Source organism: Columba livia, chromosome 1 (assembly GCF_036013475.1).
Source record: "Columba livia isolate bColLiv1 breed racing homer chromosome 1, bColLiv1.pat.W.v2, whole genome shotgun sequence".
Taxonomy (NCBI): domain Eukaryota; kingdom Metazoa; phylum Chordata; class Aves; order Columbiformes; family Columbidae; genus Columba; species Columba livia.
In genome coordinates, this window is record NC_088602.1 from 123,192,988 (window position 1) to 123,212,612 (window position 19,625).

The 19,625-nt window shown below is 37.9% G+C and overlaps 1 protein-coding gene across 3 annotated transcripts in view; it reads left to right on the plus strand.

Moving 5' to 3' along the window:
• EPHA3 (EPH receptor A3) overlaps window positions 1-19,625 on the plus strand; it is a 230,011-nt gene that overhangs the window by 177,489 nt on the left and 32,897 nt on the right. For all 3 annotated transcript variants that reach the window (XM_021287743.2, XM_065076418.1, XM_065076426.1), the window contains exons 8-12: window positions 1,326-1,428; window positions 1,889-1,956; window positions 6,168-6,293; window positions 12,910-13,095; window positions 18,757-18,818. In XM_021287743.2, coding sequence (XP_021143418.2) covers window positions 1,326-1,428; window positions 1,889-1,956; window positions 6,168-6,293; window positions 12,910-13,095; window positions 18,757-18,818 — 545 coding nt within the window. The remainder of the gene's footprint in view (window positions 1-1,325; window positions 1,429-1,888; window positions 1,957-6,167; window positions 6,294-12,909; window positions 13,096-18,756; window positions 18,819-19,625) is intronic.

Consider the following 19,625-nt stretch of genomic DNA (forward strand, 5'->3'; position numbering starts at 1 on the left):
ATTTTAACCAAGAAGAGTAGCATTGAGGCAAATGCTCTTTCACTTGCTATCCATGTATTTTTGAGATATATGATGTATTTCATCTCCAGTTCTTCCTTCCCCACCTAAGTTCTTACTCTGAAAAGCAAACGAGCTTCTTGTTTAAAAAAAATAGTTACATATTGCTGTTATGGGGACATGCAGCTCTGGCATACTGGATGAAACTGAAACTCAAGATAGGACAGACAAGTACAGCAAGGAGAAGAATTCAATTGCAGTGATAACAAATTTCATAATTTAGAGGTTAATGAGTTTTCTCTGCAATGTAATGCTAAGAAAAAAAAAAAAAAGAAAAAAGTAGCTGTCTGTTAATGTGGGTGGTGGCAGAACACAGAAGTGCACATCTCAGTAACGAGTGTACAAGTTACACAGACAACAAATGGCATAACTTTATTCTTATTACCAAGTTATCATAACTACGTGGTTGCAGTTGGAGGTTTGTAATAAACAGAATCTTCTTCCCAAGAGGAATGGTGTGACTCCAAGCAATCATGTATACAAGCTGTCTGATTTCTGGGGAGATGGAGGGTTAGCTTTCAGCTCAGCTTGGACAGCTAACTTGAAGCATAGTGCTGGGGCACCTAATTTTGCTGTACTGTGGAAAGTTCAATAGGTATCTGCTGAGGATTGTTTGTAACACCTAAAATCTAAAGGTGTCCTGTCCTGTCACTGTATAGCAGTCTAGTGCACCAAAGCTCCATGCATAGGGACCACAGGGAAGCATCCAATGTAAGGCAGAAAATAGCCCTTCTTTTTGCTGTAAGCGTTGATTAGCCCTGGGTAGTCCTTGTATCCGCTTCTGTCTGCCCTGACTTTTCACAGCCTTCATGGGGATACTGTCAAGCTTAACGGGAAAGCTTAATTCATTAAAGCACTTTCCATCATGTGGAAGTGAGGGTAAGGGTGATGAGTATTGAGTGGCAGGGATTTCTTGCTAAGGAAAAAGCCCTTCCTGACTCTGACAAAATATACGTATGTTTGTATTTACATATGTGCTTATATATAAATATCAGTTTAACATCAGTTACTGCAATCAGCAAGAATAAAAATCAGCAGTACCAGAAACAACTTTGTTGAATTGTTAAAGATGGCTGGAGTCTTTTGTTTTCTTCCCTTGTATTTATTTGTCTGGTGAAAAATTACTTAGTAAATTAAATATTTGGCAGGAGACCAAATGCCAACCGTGATGACTCAATCTGTCAGTTCTCTATACGAATGTCAATTGTTATGTAATCAATGTTATGTATGGGGAAAGTTATTTATACATTTTTATGTTAACTTTCCAGCATTCTCCATTTCCAGTGAGAATAGCCAGGTTGTAATGATTGCCATTTCAGCGGCAGTAGCCATTATTCTCCTCACTGTTGTGGTGTACGTCTTGATTGGCAGGTTAGTTTATCGTCCGGTTTGCACATTTACTCCCACCTCCGTTTCCCTGAGGGGCCTTGATGGGCATGGCAAATTGGGTGTCATCGGGCAGTAATGTGGCTGGTTTGCACCTTCTTTGTCTGCTGCCCAGGAGCTCTGAATACTGCTTCGTGCTTGGTAATGAGCCCACTAACATTAGCAGCCCCAATCATGCAGCAGTTGTTAAAAAATGCTATAAACACATTCTTAGGCAACTGTAAAATTAAACTGTAGGGGTCAAAAATCAACAAATCCTCTCATTAACCAATTTCCTCAAATTCCCTGAGAACATAACGTGCCTCTATAGGGCACAGAGAATGTAAATATAATTAAATTTCAAACAGGCATTTAATTGTGGAGGGAAAACATTTTATTCTGTTTCCACCTGCAGTTAACATATAAAATTCTTTATATTCATTCTTTTTTTCTCTGTTACTCGTAGATTCTGTGGATACAAGAAGTCTAAACATAGCGCTGATGAGAAAAGACTACATTTTGGGAATGGCCATTGTAAGTTACTGAAGTCTTTCAATACTTCCAGACCTGTTGAATCCATCCCCTAGATAACTGATATTTTTCAATTTTAAAAAGTCATACCTCACTTAAATGAAGGTGAAATTGGAAAGAGAATTATCTCTTCTCTTGTGAGTAAGGAGATTTTCCCCAAACAATTATTCTTTGTTTCAAATTCTTTCATCTGTGTTCAGGTTAGTAATGAGCAAAACATTGCTGTCTATGTTCAAACAATGCATCTGGTTAGCAATACGATATGGATTCTGCTGTGCATTACTGAAATGCAGAGTGTAACTTCAACTTCCTCATTATCAGCTGTATAAAGTCTAAGAAATTACAGATTTTTCCCAAAGCAATATATAAAATCAATGAAACCTGTCTTGATGACTACTGAAGGGACTGTGAAAATTGCTTGCTTGATAAGGTTTGGAACTATTCTCAGCATAGACTGAAAAGTGATTTGGAGTAGTTTCTTAAATTAAGAATAAATACTAAACAAGTGTCACACAAATTAATGTTTGTTTGGGTTTATTTTTAATCCAGCTCTATTTACAAACATGTTTTGTTCGAGTCCTGATTCTCTCCTTTCAAGAATGAGTATGTCTATGCTTGCTTTGTGCCCTATTCAGGATAACCTTTCTATTGACTAACGTTGTCTTTGTAACACAAAAATTGTGTATAGTTATGAGGTTTTGCTCATCCTGAGGAACCTGGGCTACTTTTGAAATATGTTTAAAAGCCAAACCTGAAGACTATTTCTGATGTTTGCGTACCTATTTTTAGTAAGGCTGAATGGGACTTTATTAATGGCTACTCTGGGTCATTTGGCCATGCCCTGTGAAAGGAACAGCATAGAGCAAAATCCCATCCAAGAGATGCTTAGGAGAAGAAATGTTGATTTTCTGAATGCAGGCAAGTGTCCTGGCTACCAGGGAGAAGGAGCTTGCTATGGCCCATGGCTGGAGTGGAATGTCATCCTGCGGTGTATCAGCTCCTCTCTGATCCTAGGTCCTTTCTGCAATGTACATAACCCTTCAGCACTTTTCTACAGCAAAGGAGCTGTGGATCATGAAGACTAGATCACAGACAAAGCTCCATCCATATCCTCTTTAAAATAGAAATACAGTAGTTTTGAATCTGGAGGAGCTGAAAGAGAGGAAGGTCATTGTTTAACATTCCTGATCAGGACTAGGGGGCGTTCTTGTTTTTTTTCTATCATGGCATTTTGGATTTTTTTCATCCTTTGAGGCTGAAATAATGTCCTTCATAAGCACCAAGACTGGAAATTTATTTTTTTCTAATGAACATGTTTTTGATAGGAAGCAGTAGTTTGTCTTTGAAACTCTTTCAGCTCCAGATAAATATCCTGCTGCACTGTGTAAAACCATATTGAACCATATATTTCTATTGCTTAGCATGTTATAAAGGTGAGTGGCACTGTACCATCTGCAAGAAAAGAGCTGTTGGTACCGTAATCAGATGCTTCCCCACCAGCTATAACTAACATTTTAATGAGGTATTTACCTGCAGTAGTTGGAAATTAGAAGTGCTTCCTAGCCCTGTGACAGTGAAGTAATGGTTCTCTGACTGTTCATATTATTCTTATTTTATGTTTGGAGCTCCTCCTTATCTCCAGAGAACCGTGAGCATGCATATCCACAAAACGTATGCTACTTCCCCTGCAGTGTCAAGGGGTACACAAGCTGTAGCAGTGGGTTTGCTTCATGCAGCCCAACCACTGCTAACCAACTAGTCTCAAAAAATCTATACAGTTACATGTGGCCCATAGAATTAATGCTTCATCATCCAAATTTAATGAGGTTATAAAATAAAAGCAGCCAGTAAAAAAAGTGTCACAGACAAATAACAGGTCAGAGTTTGCTTTCCTTACTCCCACACAATGGAAAGCAGCAATCACTATTCTTAAACATGCAAGTGCTGTTAAATTCCTGCGGATTAAATTGCTTTTAATTTGGCTTTAGTTATTTATGTACTGTTTTCTGAGCAGTACCATGCTGATTCACCATGTAGTAAGAACAGAGGCAATCATGGAACTGGTATTTCTGTTAGAAATGATTGGAAAATATTCATTGATTTTGCAGATATTTTTCTGTTAGAATTTGTATGTATGTGTGTGGCTGTTGTAACTTTATTCTACTAAGTTACAGTCTTTCTCAAAGGATAAGAAAATTGCTCCTCTGAACTAAAAAAGGATAAAGTAACTTCCATGGCTGTCGTAAACTTTCAGCATCTCAAATACAGCAGCTGGTTTATTTCAGTCACTTTATACTGAATTACTTTAAAAAAGGCTTCAGCCATGAACTATTCCCTGCAGCCTTATTACAAATCCTATAATATTACTTCAAAGGAGCAAAAATGTTTCACCTCCTCAGATCCTCTCCCTTTGCCTTCTTTGGCTAGGTCCTTTTTATTTTTTTGCTACCCTTAGGGCAATCCATGCTGTTAAAATGAAAATGTAAATTATTATGTTTGCACAGAATGAGCTGTAAAGTAGTACAGCTTAACACATGTGCATGTGTTTATTATCTGTTTTTCATGACAGAACCCAGTTACCATACAGGCTGCCCTTAATTATTGGTGTGAAGGGATTATTCTCCTTGCAGTCACCATCACCTGATCTTGGGAACCTCTGGGGTCAGCATTAAAAATCCGTAGCCAAAAACCCCACAGTGCAGAAGCTTTTAATTGTTGTTATTTTTATTGGAGGTATGAGGGAGCCTGTAATGTACATTCAGCATGGACGGGAAGGAGCATTTACAAGATTTTTAACCAACAGCAATATACAGCCAATTACTTTTTGTTTTACTTGCAAGTAATTCTGTAATCATCAGGCTCTTGAAGGAAACACAGTTGGCATTTAATGCCAAGCACACGCAGCCTTTGTGTTAAGAGCATGGCTTTTGGTTGCATTGTTTTCAAGGCAATTAGCTTGGGAACTCAGTTTTATCATTTCTTTGTCAATACTGAGGCCAATAAATCTTCAAAAATTGCTTATTATTTTCTTTACATACACTTGGGATTGTTTGAGAAAACAATGGTGTGCTCTAACTAATGCTCCAAAGGCATTTTTTCCCATCTGTGTAACCCAGCAAAAAAGGTTTAACTATTCTAGCAGTCAACAAATTGATACAGTATAATAATGCCAAGGTAGAAAGGATATTCCCAAGTAGGTTAGGGCAGTGTTTGTAGTAGGAGTTAATATCTTTTGCAAGACCAACTGGCACAGTAAGGGAAATACATGTCCAGGGATGCAGGTTTTCTGTCAGGAGCAGAAAACTTCAAGCTGAATGTAACAGATATTTCACTTTTTGTTAACAAAATATCTTTGTATTCCAAACTGAATACAGAGGTAGGCACACAAGATGCTGCGTGCAAGCACAAGTAGGACCTTGAGCTGGGGAGGGGAATGAGGCTATGCTTTGCCTTCAGCACCTTTGCTGGAGAGAAGGATTGGGAATGATAACCTGTTCACCTCATCCCCAGTCCTGCTGGACGAAGAGATGTGGAGAGCTTGAAACTGCCTTTAAAGTCTTTCAGTCATTTGAACTAGTGCTTGCCCTGGGCAAACAAAACAATCCCTGGCCAGGAAATGGTAGAGGGGGACAAAATAATAACATGGATGTTAAGGTAACTGCATGCTAGATCCAAACTTTAGTAAAAAGAATAATTGTCTACTTTCCTTGGATGTACTAGCAGAGGGATTGAGGTAGAGGTGTGTTTGTTCACATATAATTTTCTTGTGCATCTTGTTGGAGGGCTTGGAAAGAAAAAGCTTGACTTAATGTATTCTCCTTAATATATGCTTAAGAACTTTTCAGGTTGACTGTAGCATCATACATTTTGTTCCTTGCCTCTTTGTTGTTGCCTTGAAAGGGACAATATAAGGCAGCATCTAAACAGACCAAGCTGGGAGGGGCAGGTGGTATTTTAATATTTGAAAAGTAGTTAAATACGGTAAGTGCATATATATTTTTAATTTGTTTTCAGATTTGGGTGCAACAACTACATTTATGTCTCTGGTTTCACTCTATATTAAGGTTCGTGGAGACCCATCCAAAGCAGGTTGATTTGAAGAAGCAGTATACCTTTTTCTTCTATTGACTTGATTTCTGTTCTCTCATGAGCTTTCTTTAGAAGGATTAATTAAGTCTAAGTAACATTTTCTCTCTGAATTTGTTTTTACACAGTGAAACTCCCAGGCCTGAGAACTTACGTAGATCCGCATACATATGAAGATCCCAATCAAGCTGTGCATGAATTTGCCAAGGAATTGGATGCTTCTAACATATCCATTGATAAAGTAGTTGGAGCAGGTAATGACTGTCAGATATACTGAACTAAAGATAGCCTTTTGTTGGATACACTGTTTTACATCCTTAAGTTTATACTTGTGCCTGGAAAGAAAATGTTCTAAAGTCATCAAATTAGCAGGTCAATTTTACAGCTGACTTCAGTGCATATGAAAAGTTAAGGGCTTACTGTTCTATTTTTTTCCCCAAAGAAAGCAGAAAGTAAGACAGTTTTTCAAAGAGCATTCATCAGCCCACACTTGGATGCAGCACTGTTGGGAGTGAAGAGAGTTCAGCCTCACTATTTTGTTTCTCTTTAAAATCTGTCAGCACAGAAAATGGTATCAACTGTGAAGATGTTTTCTTTTTTTCCCGTGAAAGGACTGTTGACTATTATGCCTTGAGTGAAACCACAAACTCATTTCATACCAGTCACCACACATCCATCAGACTGCAATGACCTTTGGTCATTGGATTGATTTTGGTCACTGCTTTGGATTTGAATTATCGATTTGGGAGGAAAGGGTTGTCTGTCTGATAACTGATTGTTTGAGCCGTACAGACGCCATAGATTGTTTGGTTTACAAAAAACAAACTGTTGAAATGAGCAGATTTTGTAGCAGAGGAGCCAGATTACAGAAATTCTCGTCACACTGACTTGTGCATGTTCCAACGCAGCATGTAGTTCCTAATAGGATGTGTGCTTGCTCCTTGAAGTGAAGTGGCAGATTGTCCTGTCAGGTCAGAATATCATAAAGTGTTAGCTTTCCTGCTAAATTAAAGCATTTGTGAGAACTACTATTGATTTTTAATCCATTGAAAATTACTAGTTCTATTATTATTGATTTTTTGCTTCTCTCTAAACTTACTATTTGAATTAAAATCATGAGATGTGAGAGACACAGACTCCTTCTGCACAGCAAAATATTTTCATTTGCAAAAAAACAAGCTACTGTACTCTCCATCCCTCCTGAATCACCCAGTAAAAGGAAACAGTATTCATCATCTCTTACTGCAGCTACTCAACTGCTTGTATGAAGTTAGGTTATTTTCTGCAAAGATAGAATTTTTATTCCTTACTGGTTTTAATTTTGCCCCACAAGAGTGCACTGTTCTCCGTCATCTTCAGTAAAGGCAGCAAAGCTCTGCTTACTGCACATAACAAAGAATTAACATGAGCAAAGCTAAGAGGGTTACTGAAAAGTTAAGTCCAAGATCAGTATGTTTGTTTCCTTCTAAGGCTTTCAGGAGCATTCATTCACACAAGTAAGCTTTCTAAACTTGGGTTCTATGCAGTATATGAATCTAGAAAACAAATTAATAAGAATCAGGGATATGTCATATTTTATAGCTCATTGTTCTGACCTATTTTTAATCAGCATGCACATGAGAATGAGAGGTAAATCAACATTTTCCAAATATGACCTCTGAAAATGGAGAGAGGTTTCTGAGAGGCTTCAAAAAAGGGATATGTCCTAAAAGATTCAAGTGGTTTGAAAAATAGTCCCTTTCCTCCACTCCAGTGAACGTGACAGTTGGCTCCTGCAGGTCCTTGACTTTGAAACTTGGACTCAAGATAATAATGAAACCATTTGTTGGAGACTATGACACTAAACTACATATGGTGTTACAGTTAATATTCCCTATTAACAGTTGCCAGAGATCATAGATTCATAGAATAATTTGAGTTGGAAGGGACCTTCAAGGTCATCTAGTCTAACCCCCTGCAATGAGCAGGAACATCTTCAACTAGATCAGGTTGCTCAGAGCCCCGTCCAGCCTGCTCTGGAATGTCTCCAGGGATGGGACATCCACCACCTCTCTGGGCAACCTGGGACAGTGTTTCACCACCCTTGTAAAAAATTTCTTCCACATGCCTAACCTGAATCTTCCCTTTTAGTTTAAAACCATCACCCCTTGTCCTGTCACAACAGACCCTGGTAAAAATCTGTCCCCATCTCTTTTACAAGCCCCTTTTAAGTACTGAAAGGCCACAATAAGGTCTCACCAGAGCCTTCTCTTCTCCAGGATGAACAACTTCAACTCTCTCAGTCTTGAGCGAGGCAGGGAAAAACAGAGGAAATCAGGCTACGGGGGCTGAAAGCTTCCAAAATGCATTCATAGCATCACTTTACACTGCTGTCATGTTCAGCACATGGTAGCTTTTGCATTCACAGTAAGTGCCTCCAAGGCTGCTTCTGCAGGAACGATTCTTTCCTCCTCAAAAGCAGAAAGGCATTTTCTGTCTCTTACTTCAGCCAATGACTCATTTGAGTGAATGACTTGGTGTTTTCCTGCCCTTCTCCTTTACAAATGCAAGTGTGAATGAAATTATAAAAATACAGTGATATGAGAAGAAGGGATTCATTTAACTGCATTGAAGTGTGATGTAAGTAATGAGGCCTTCAAGTCAGGCAAGTAATCTTTTCCAAGTAGTTTTTCACAGCTTTAGCCAGAAATCTTGGAGAATAGAGGGCAGCTTACGTAGCTTTGAAAACACACCTAAATGCAATAAGGAAATACTCTTGTCCAAAAGAACCTCAAGAAAACCACAAGGGATTTTAGTGGGAGGCTAAGCATAAGAAAATTGAGGTCAGGAGCTACTTCTTCCTATTTTTCTTTACAGTAATTCTTTATTTTAAAACAACTCACTTCAGTTCAGCAAACCACATAAGAAGTTTAAATCCAATTGGACAGCAAGAGAATACTACAGAAAGTGCTTTATTGATTTGGGATAGATTTAAGTTTGTGCTTTGCTGAACATGAAAGCAAGCATTTGCTTTTCTTTCAAAGTTTAAATGTGCTTGTAGCATAATATCTTGTTGATCAAAGTATTTCTAAAATTTAGGTGCTATCTGTCTGTGAACTTATTGTGAAGGTTTGCAGTATCTCAGTGAGGGCTTGTAGAATGTTGCTGAGGTTCACAGGGTTTACAAAACATTCAGTTTAGGTGCCTCTCCAGCTCCAAGGGAGTTCTGTGCACAGCAATACAATCATGATTTAAAACGCAGCAAAGTAAAGGGAGTAGCTAATTTCACAAAGTCATTTTTACTTGTCCCCTGGGTCTAAATGCACAGCAAATTCCATTCACTGGTGCCCTGAGTACCTATTTAAAAAGAAATTAAGGTCTCCTGAAGAGAGATCTTTATATTATGAACAGCCCTCTTAATATGTATTTGCTCTCCACATGTAAGTAGTCTGCAGGGTAGGTTATACAGTGTTTATGTGTGTAGCATAATTAAAAGTAAACACTTCAGAAAGGCTTTACATGAAAAGCCATCAACCTCATCTCTTAAAATCTGTGCCAGGTTTTCCACCTTCCAAGTCAAACACAAGTCCTTGTTCCTCCTAAACAATATCTGATGATATCCAGCCCATTTCTTACTAGGACCATATTGAAATGGTTTGCAGGAAAAAGATGTAGTGTAACTGCATGTCACTATGGGCATTGACTGAAGTTACGTAACACCCATACTGCCATGTATATGAAAGAACCAAAGGTTAACGTAGTTGGGCTGCACAATGAGCTTTTTCCATCAAAATAGTTTTCTAAGAAAGTAAACCCATTTTATACCCACAGACAACAGTAAGCTCCATTGCTATGAAGGGTACAACTTTTAGTCTCTTACAGCATCCACTGGCCTTGTAGAATCTGATTAATCATCCAAGTTCTAAATTGTGCAATCACAGCTGAATAGGACTGTGCTGATGGACATTAGCCATAACCTTTTCCTTCTGAAAAGTCAAATAAGTATCAAATATACAATTCTGATCAGAAATGAAGGATTGATTGCTGGACTGCTTGCTGAAATAATAGCTGTAGTCTCCATTGACAGTAACTGAACAATAGTTTTAAAAGGTTAGCGTCTTATAGCTTTTTGGACCATTAAAACCTAGAGAAAAGGGAATACAAAGCTGGACATTACAAGATTTATTTCAAACACTTTTTTCCCTTCCTTCTGTTTTCAAGATGTGCTTTGGTCTTCCTCTTTGTGGTGCTCTGACAGTATTGAGCTGGGGTTAGTATTTGAACTGAAGCAGTGTTTGCTCTTGGTAAAGTATACCAGTCATGTGGCTTGCAGAGGTTGAATATTTTTAATTAAGAATTCTAAACAGAACTCAACACCCATTAGTTACTAGTAATAGATTCTACAACTCATTTCCTGAGCTGCTGCCTTTCTTGGCAGCCTAAAATACAAATAATGTTAGAAACAATAGATGTAATCTAAGTGTTGTTTTAGTAGTATATATGTATATGTATATATTACATCAATAGCACAGTACCATGTCTAGGGGATGAAGAAGCTCAGCAGCTGGTGATAAGGTATGGTGACATTCACTTCTGTGGTGTTTACTCAAATCTAGCCTGGGTTAGCAACACAGAAAGGGCATTGCTCTATGACACGTGTTCATTTTTTTTTGTTAAACTGGCTGTCTAACAGAGAAACCTTAGAAAATAAAGCTGAAAATTGACCTCAAGAGGTCATCAAGTCCACACCCTTGCCCAGAACAGAACTTGTTAGGTACCATTCTTGACAGATACTTATTCTTTACAATCTCCAAGATAAAAGAGTTTATAGCCTCCCTAAAAAGTCTTTTATACTGCCCAAGTGTCCTTATTGTTAGGATTTTTTTCCTGATCTACCTGACCTTCACTGTAATTTGCAACTATTCTTTGGTTTACCTCTTGTACAGAAAAAGGAGTTGGTGTCCATCCTGTTTATAACCATAATTTTGATAAGCCAAAACTATTGTTATGTCTCTCTCCTCATTCCTTGTTGTGCATAAAAAACACCAGTTCCTTGAGCTTTGAACGTGAACACACAGCACTGTTAAGATTCTGGTTACTGTTGTGACTCCCTTTATCATTGCTAAATTGCAGTGCCACAAATGGGACATGGCCATTGTCATGTCATATGCCAGCCATATTGGTGGCAAGCTGATGAAAGATTAATTTCAATTTGCAGATAAATGGGCTGACCATAACATCTAAAATGTGTCCCGTGTGGTATCATGTCTGAAGTCAATGGTGAAGGGCTGTCAATCCATTGCACATTTGTTTCTGAGCTTTAAATCTATGAAGAGCAACACGATTTAAATTTGCCTATTAAATAGATCTAATTTCTGTGGGTTTTGGTCATTTTTAGTTTGCACAGATGTTGCTTAATGTAAACAATCAGCTACAGAGATAAAGAAAGAATCATTGTGGGCAAATAACCTCCAACAGCCTTTGCTCTTTAGAGGAATAGTAATGCTATTGCATTTAGGATCATTACACATTAAGTTGGAAAAAGCTCATATGTAAGCAGTATAATCACTCTTTCCATGATGAAAATAAAAACCACATTCGCAGTTTCAATAAAAATTATGCCAGATAGATGTAGATGTATAGGGTTTGTTTGTTTCCAAGTCAAACTTTCTATACAAAGCCACTTGAGAAAATACGGCATATGAAGGGCTGTTTATATTCAGATCTTATGTATTTTGACAAAAGGACCTGAAAAGGCATGTACTGTTGGAAAATGAGTGTTAAAGCCCTCCAGCAACACCCTCTAGTTTCTTAAAAGGAAAGAAACAAACAAACAAGCAAACAAACCTTTATTTAATCTTGTGGGGTAATTCTTACCATCATATATCTTGTATGTTTTATCCATTCACGGGTTTTACTGTAGTTTTATTTCACTTATTTTATCATTAAAGCAATAGTTGCTACTGTAATTTAACTGGGATATTGTATGTGCAGTTCATTATATCATATAAAATCTAAGGTGGGGGGTTGGATAATTGGGAATAAAAAGTCAGTTGCTGCTCAAATGTCTTTTAAGATATAAGATATAAACTTCCTTATGTGCTTTATGTAATTATTAATTAAATACAGAAATTTTCAAGTGAGATGTTTTCTTTCAGCAGTTTGTCAATATATTTAATACTTCTCATTTGAATGCTAGGATAATTTCCTCTGTGCATTCTTCTTCTGTTACATAGCGAAGGATAAACAGCATTGTATGAAAGTAAACATGCAGTGTTATCTGCCATTTTCTGTGTAGAGAACTCACACAATATACAGTGGGCACAACATTCATGGTGGACTATCAGGTCGTGTAGTCCCATAGGGACAGTAAATATTTGCACAGTTACATCCATTTGAATAACGATAGAACAAAGATAATCCACATGGATTAATTTTTTTCTTTGCAGCTATTGTAGATAAATTCATTTGATATTAATTATCTTGCTATTTTAATTGAAATAAGTAAAATATGTGGGACCTCCAGTATCTCTGGTAGAAATTAAGGCTATAATGGGTGAATGACTATTCTGTGTGTTAATCAGTTAGCCCTCCTACTATTGTCTCAAAGTGCATCAACTTAAACAGAAAGTGAATTTTCTGGTAACATTTATGCATTCCTCTGCTCTGTAGTCATCTGGATATACTGTGTAAATAAGTGACATTGTCCAGTTTGACAGATGGAGGACCCAAGCATGGAAATGTTAAGTAGTTATCGGAAGGCCTCCTTTGGGTCAGTGGCCCAGCAGTAAACACCACACTTCAGGGGCCTTTGCTGAATACTATGTCTTTTTTCCTAAATCCCTGTGAAATAACTGCATTTCATCTTTTGTCATTTTTCCACTTTTTTAGGAGAATTTGGAGAAGTGTGCAGTGGACGCCTAAAGCTGCCTTCTAAAAAGGAAATTTCAGTGGCTATCAAAACCCTGAAAGTTGGCTACACTGAAAAACAGAGAAGGGACTTCCTGGGAGAAGCAAGCATCATGGGACAGTTTGACCACCCTAATATAATTCGATTAGAGGGAGTCGTCACTAAAAGTAAGATATGACAGGGATATCTCTTTTGCATGGGAAGTATCACTGGGGGTCCTTTCCAACTTAAATTATGCTGTGATTCTCTGATCTTTCAAGGAAGAGCAAAAGCAAATAGAAAACTGAAGCATCCATGTTTATACTCTGCAAACCCTTGCGGAAGTGTTTGTGTTATAACCTTGTTGATAATATATACCAAATATCCTTCAAAAGAGATAACAGCAGAAACACATAGCTTTGCTTTTGCAACGTATATTGTTATTTCCTCAAAAGCAGGAAAAAAATTACCCAATGTGAAAGCACCAGCTAAGCCCACACTGAAGGATCCAATGAAGAACGGTGTCGGAGGAAATTGCCCACAGTGCAACTGCTGGAGCTTCACTGTTTCAATGCTCTCAGGATGGCGAGAACTCAGAAACAGTACCCTGGGTTGATGAGCTGGGAAAAAATGGGGAATAAAAACAGTCTACTTGAAAAAAATAGAGAGAACATGGAGAAGAAGGAGCATTTCTGAAGAACTGTGCAGTTCAGTAATAAACTGGCAGGTTTAATAAACTCCAGAGCTACAAATTGCTTCAAAGTGGCCAAGAGGCACTTGCTGATAATCTGTTAGGAGTCCTGGAGTCTGATATCCTAATGTTTCCTAATTACACTGAAGCAATATGTTTGGCTGTCAACTAAATCATTAGATTTTGTCATTAGCACAAATTAATGAACAGCCTACCTGGCTACAGCAACTGATACTAGTCCAAACGTTTTCCCACATGATTTTCATGCCAGGAAAATACTCCATGTGATATGCAGTATGTACCAGTATGAGGCATTTTAAAGATCCTGATCCCCTTAGTAAAAATCTCAAAAAAAATCACCAAAATGTGGAGCTTTAGTTCATTGGTAGTAAAATTTATTTCATTTCTTATATTATTTATTTATTATATTTACTAATAGTAATTTTCTACATCTGCCTTTGGGTGTTTTTGGTACAGATTTAGGTTGGTTTTTGGTTTGGTTTGGTTTGGTTTGGGTTTTTTTCATTTTGTTTGGTTGGTTGGTTGGTTTTGTTTGTTTTTGTTAAAGCATATTTTTGTTTATGTTTTTGATAACAAATCACCTTCTCTTTTTGAGAAAAAATAATTGAAACCTCCATCCATGCATGGTACCTTCCTGCAAAAGTAATATATTTGAAGAACGCTCTCCAGCTCCACTTTTGTTAAGATACCAGCAAGTCATAACTGGCATTCCTGAACAGTGGTGCTGGTCCTCGAGGTCCTACCCAGCTTTCCCATGGCAGCCACAGTAGTCTCCTCAAAGCTGCCCAGATCCTGCATGCTCTTCTCCTTATGAGCATCTGTTGGGATTTGGTGCTGGCAATGTTGCCTCATTTAGGCAAGATCTGACTCTTCATTGCTTGTGCTGCTGATTGTCCTCTGCCTTGAGGTGGAAAGGCAGAAATAATTGGTAGCAGAAAAGAGGTTGCATGAAGTACTAAAACCGGCTTCTTCTATGAGATATAAACTCAGAGACATCAGCTATACTTTCTAAATATCTATTGCAGCATAAGGTGGTAAATTTAATGATCAAAGTCCTGCAGTAGTTATTATGTGGGAGATCACTACGATTTTATATGGGGTATGCTTAAAAAAAGAAAAAAAAAAAAAAAAAAAACAGAAATTCTCTGAGATTTTTCAGGGGAGTGGAAAAAGTCAGTAGGATGTTTCCTAGTTCATCTTAGAGGACTCTGCTGGCAGAGAACATTGTTGCCATTTCAATCAACTGCTTGCAATGTGCATTTCCAGTTTAACTGGGTAGAAGTATACCAGATTTTTTGTTGTTAAGTAGATGGTTTTATTGGTTTTAAGGGGTTTTGGTTTTAAAATTGCATGATGCAAGGTTTTACAAATATAGGTTTGAATTTTGTAGCTTACTACAACAAATTATTTTAAACAAAAAAACCCACAAGAATGTGTCTAAAAATAACTAGTCTGAAGTATGCAAAACCCTATATGTTATGAAGAAACATAATTACAATAATAATGCTTTCTCTGGGTGTGATTCATGAAAGTCTATTTTGCTTGATTTAAATAACAAAGAAGTTATTCTTCAGCTTAGGTCTCATGGTCCCATCAGGAAAGGGCTGCCAGATCTGCCTGTATAAATCCGAGTTATCTTCTGCTTTTCAATGACACACGCTTTGTACAGTCAGAATAAGATTTGCAGTCCCAAAATTACTTGAAATGCCAGCATCAGTCTGTACACAGCTGAGCTAAGATCTATTTTGTTACATTTTGTATTTCTGTGGCACTTGAGAAAATAGTTTAATTGCTGTGCATGCAGGAATTTGTGCATTGCTTTTGAATGTGCACTACTAATTCCATCTGTATTCTCTTTAAGTGACTATTAGTAAGTTTGCTACTCAGCTGTATTCACAGTAGACTGCTATCTGTTTCGGAGAGGGTGGGAGTGCCAGCTGCCTGTCACATTTAAGTATGAGAGAGCAAGCTCTGAATATTCCCAGCTGAAATCAATAAAAGCCTCAGGGTTACAACACCCTCTCCAGATAGCTTGAATACAGGCATTTAGAAAACTGATCTGGAACTATTTGCTGGGTAAAATTATATGGCATAAATGCAAGTGAAGATAATAATTTATTTTCTTTAACATTCTATAGTGTGATAGGATGAGAAGGTAGTGGGATTTGGCTTTTCTAAACCAACCTAATATACCATAATATAAAATTAACAGGTGTTCATTTTTTTTGATGATAGCTATTAAAGCAGACTCACAAGTGTTAGTTTATGTATAGTCAGTAGAGAGTCTGTTGGAGTATTTGCTGGATCGTTCTCAGTGCAGGTAATGCATGACAAACAGGTGATGTGACCTTTTCTTCATTATGCAAATTCTTTTTGACAGGTGGCCCTTAGCAATGATCTAGCTCTTCATACTAAGCAGACCTTCTGAAGCAGCTCCTAACAACTGTAATTGTCACAATCCCAATAATAGGACCATTTGTTATGAGGAATTCTCAAGCTGGGGTGGCCGTGGTGTGCCAGTGGGACAACCCAACCACAGTCTGAAGGAGATGCACTCACCAGATGAGGCTTCAGTCCTGGGCTCCAGTGCAGAATTGTTCCCCCACTTCACACAGATTTCTGTTCTGCCTTTTCCAGCCACTACACTGGTCTCCTGGGCGCTCTGTAGGCAGTAGTCTTAATAACCAGCACACATGTTCTGCTTAGTTTACTAATAATTTACAGCAATTTGTAGCCTGTTAGTGTAATAAATTTCAGCAACACTGTTGACACAAGTTGTTATCGTGTATAAACGGCTGTGCTTTGATAAATGAATGCAGAATGTTCTTTTAAAAGTGCACCGTGTTGCTTCAGAGCATATGCTTCTTATTATGGACACATTTCCAACTGAATGAAAGTAGAATCCTGCACTTTGGGCTTTCTGAGTACGGGTGAGCAAGGCAGGAAGATGGTCTCTTAATAATTTGAAAGACATATATTCTTACACTATTTTCAGTCTTCTGATATGTCATAAAATTGAGTTTATACAGAAACCAGGCAACTGTCTCCCGATTTCAAAGTAAGTGGATTTCTTATAGAAATTTGTGGGTAGCCCCATTGCTGTCCTCCCCTTTATTTGAATGATCCAGCAGCATTTTCTGTCCATTACCTTTGCCTTTGGGTTAATCTTATACATACAGTGTAAGTTAGGTACTTTTCCTTGTGCTGCAAATTTCTTGCTAGCAAGAGTAGGCAAGCAAACGATTTTTTTTTGAGAGAGAGAGATTTTACATTTTTAGGTCTTTTATCTGCACCATATCCTATATGATTCAAGATTAATGTTTTGGATAAAGTGTTTGTTCCTACCAGTTAATGGATGACAGAGCCGATTATCCATTAGTGTGACTCCCACAGTACAACACATCATTTGCACAGCAGAAAGAAGGTATTTTAACCAATTAATCTATACAGTAGGCAAAGGATTTTCTTCTCATTATATTAAACTCATTCTTTGGAATTAGTATTTCTATTCTAAGAATTTATATTTGATAGGAGTGGTATTTTCTCAGAAACAAACAGAAAAGGAGTTGTTACCACTTGCTTTTTTAATGGCTTTCTTGCTTTTGGTTATACTGGGTACCTCTTTCAAGCCTCACACAGTTCATTTTTAAAACCTAAAATGTCACCATGCCTGCTATACAATATGCAGGCCTTTGTCAGGCTTTTAGGGTCAGATGCCTTCCTGTATTATATGTGAAATAATAATTCATCTCCTTAAATAACTTTATGCTCTTACCCACCTTTCACTCTACCACAAAGAGAAAATAAACAAAGCTTTAGAAAATATTATGAAACAATAAAATCCATATGATGATAAAATATTAGCAGAGCAATAACCTTTGGAAACTGTACTGTAATCACATTAATTTTTGCACTCATGTCTGTCCAATGTGTCAGAGTTGCATATAAAATCTTGGTTATATCACAAACTAATCTAAATCTGCATGGGGAAGTTTTGAAAGATATTAGAGGTTTTTCAAGGATGCAGAGCTGTTTCTTTAGAGCATGCTGTTGCCCTGTGAATGCAACGTGTTTGATTCCCAGCTACCTTGTGCTTGGTAGGAGGGGAGGTTCGTGTTCATAGAATCATAGAACAGTTTGGGTTGGAAGGGACCTTCAAAGGTCATCTAGTCCAACCCCCTGCAATAAGCAGGAACATCTTCAACTACATCAGGTTACTCAGAGCCCCATCCAGCCTGGCTTTCAATGTTTCCATGGATGGGGCATCTACCAACTCTCTGAGCAACCCGTTGCTGTATTTTACCACCATCATCGTAAAAATTTCTTCCTCACATCTAGCCTGAATCTCCCCTTCTTTTAGTGTTGCCACTGATCCTTCTGCAGTGGGCAGCAGGACTGCCTGGAAAGGGGGCTCAACCCAGCAGTGGAATGTGGCTGTGTTACAGCTCAGCTTTTCTTTCCAGTGCCTTATCTTACTTCCATTGTGCATCTTCCATCTCTATCCCCACACCCAACATTTTCCTCTACTTACACTGGGAAAATGCTGAAGCTCTACAGTTTAAATGCATTGTAAATACTCTCCTGAGGGAGAGGGTTTTTTGCTGTTGCTTCCATGTAGGCTACTTAATCTTCCCCATACCATAGTATCCGAGGAACATATTGGTTGTGCCCATGTGGCAGAGTACTGCTCCACAGTCCTTGCACCACTACTCTGGAAACTGCTACTTCTTCCACAGCAAGTGCCCAGTTCCCTTCCAGAGTGAACCTGAGGACAAATGCATGGCAAAATACATCTACTTCATTGCATAAATTCAAGGGTTGTATGAAGAATTATATCCAACAGTGACAGATAACACAACAAACACTGAAAATGCAGGATGCTTCACTCTGTTTCTTGGGAATTGAGCTGCTAAAAATCATATCAGTTTATGCTGAAGTGACTGTATTTCTGTTGTTTTAAGTGGAGGTACAGTTATGTTGTGGATACAGTTGGTTTTGCAGGTGCATCTTTTGCTTTCTTTCTAAATTTTAAATTGTCCTTGGGATTTGAAAGTTATGGGTGCATTTCTGAAATTCATGTTCTTACTGATCATTACGTATTCTTTTTAAATGCCTGACCCCTGCCATCTGTTCACAGGTAAGCCAGTTATGATTGTTACTGAATATATGGAAAATGGGTCCTTGGACAGCTTCCTGCGGGTAAGTGCAATGGAAAACTGAAAGGTGCAGAACTGGCTCTATTTCTGAATTAGTTTTGAATTTACCACCACTCTACTCTGACTCATCATCAGCTCTTGTTGCTTGATATTTCATTATTTCCATTTGGTTTTGTGTGCAAGTAGGGATCTGCTAGTCCATTTTGACTGTTTACAGTAAACATTATTCCAAAATGAAGAAAACTTTGGGTTTATGAGTATGTCACATCTATTAAAAAAATTCTGGCATGCAAAAATGAAAATAGTTTGCAGTTTGCAGTTATGCTTATTGGTTGGCAGCCTCTAAGTCTTACCAAGAGATTTCCGAAGTGAATGGATTTGTGGAAATTTTTCAGTAAACCAATAGTACTGAGCCAAGACCTGTTTCTCTAAATGTGAAAAGTTTAGGGAATAATTCCATACCTCAGGGTGTTTGAAATGTTTTGCTAGCAAACTTTATTGGCCTGTTTTCTTTCCCCAACCTTAGACATAATAACACTGTTGTTGATTTATCTTTGTTTTCTGTCAAAGTTGGTAGTGAGCCTAAAAAAATTTAAACGCTCCCTGTGTCACCAAGATTTACTTGTGGCAAAACAAGAAGTGTAGCAGAAATGAAATCCCATCTGAGGGGAAACACTAGTTTAATTTTAATTTGTTAGGGCAAACTCAGCTGTGGCTGAGAGACTACTTTGGTTCTGCCACGGTTGAGTGACATTATCCCCCAAATTCATAACACTGAACTAGACATTTAGCCCCAAAAGGGGATATATTGTCAACCTTAGTTTCAGTATGTACTATATATGTTATGATG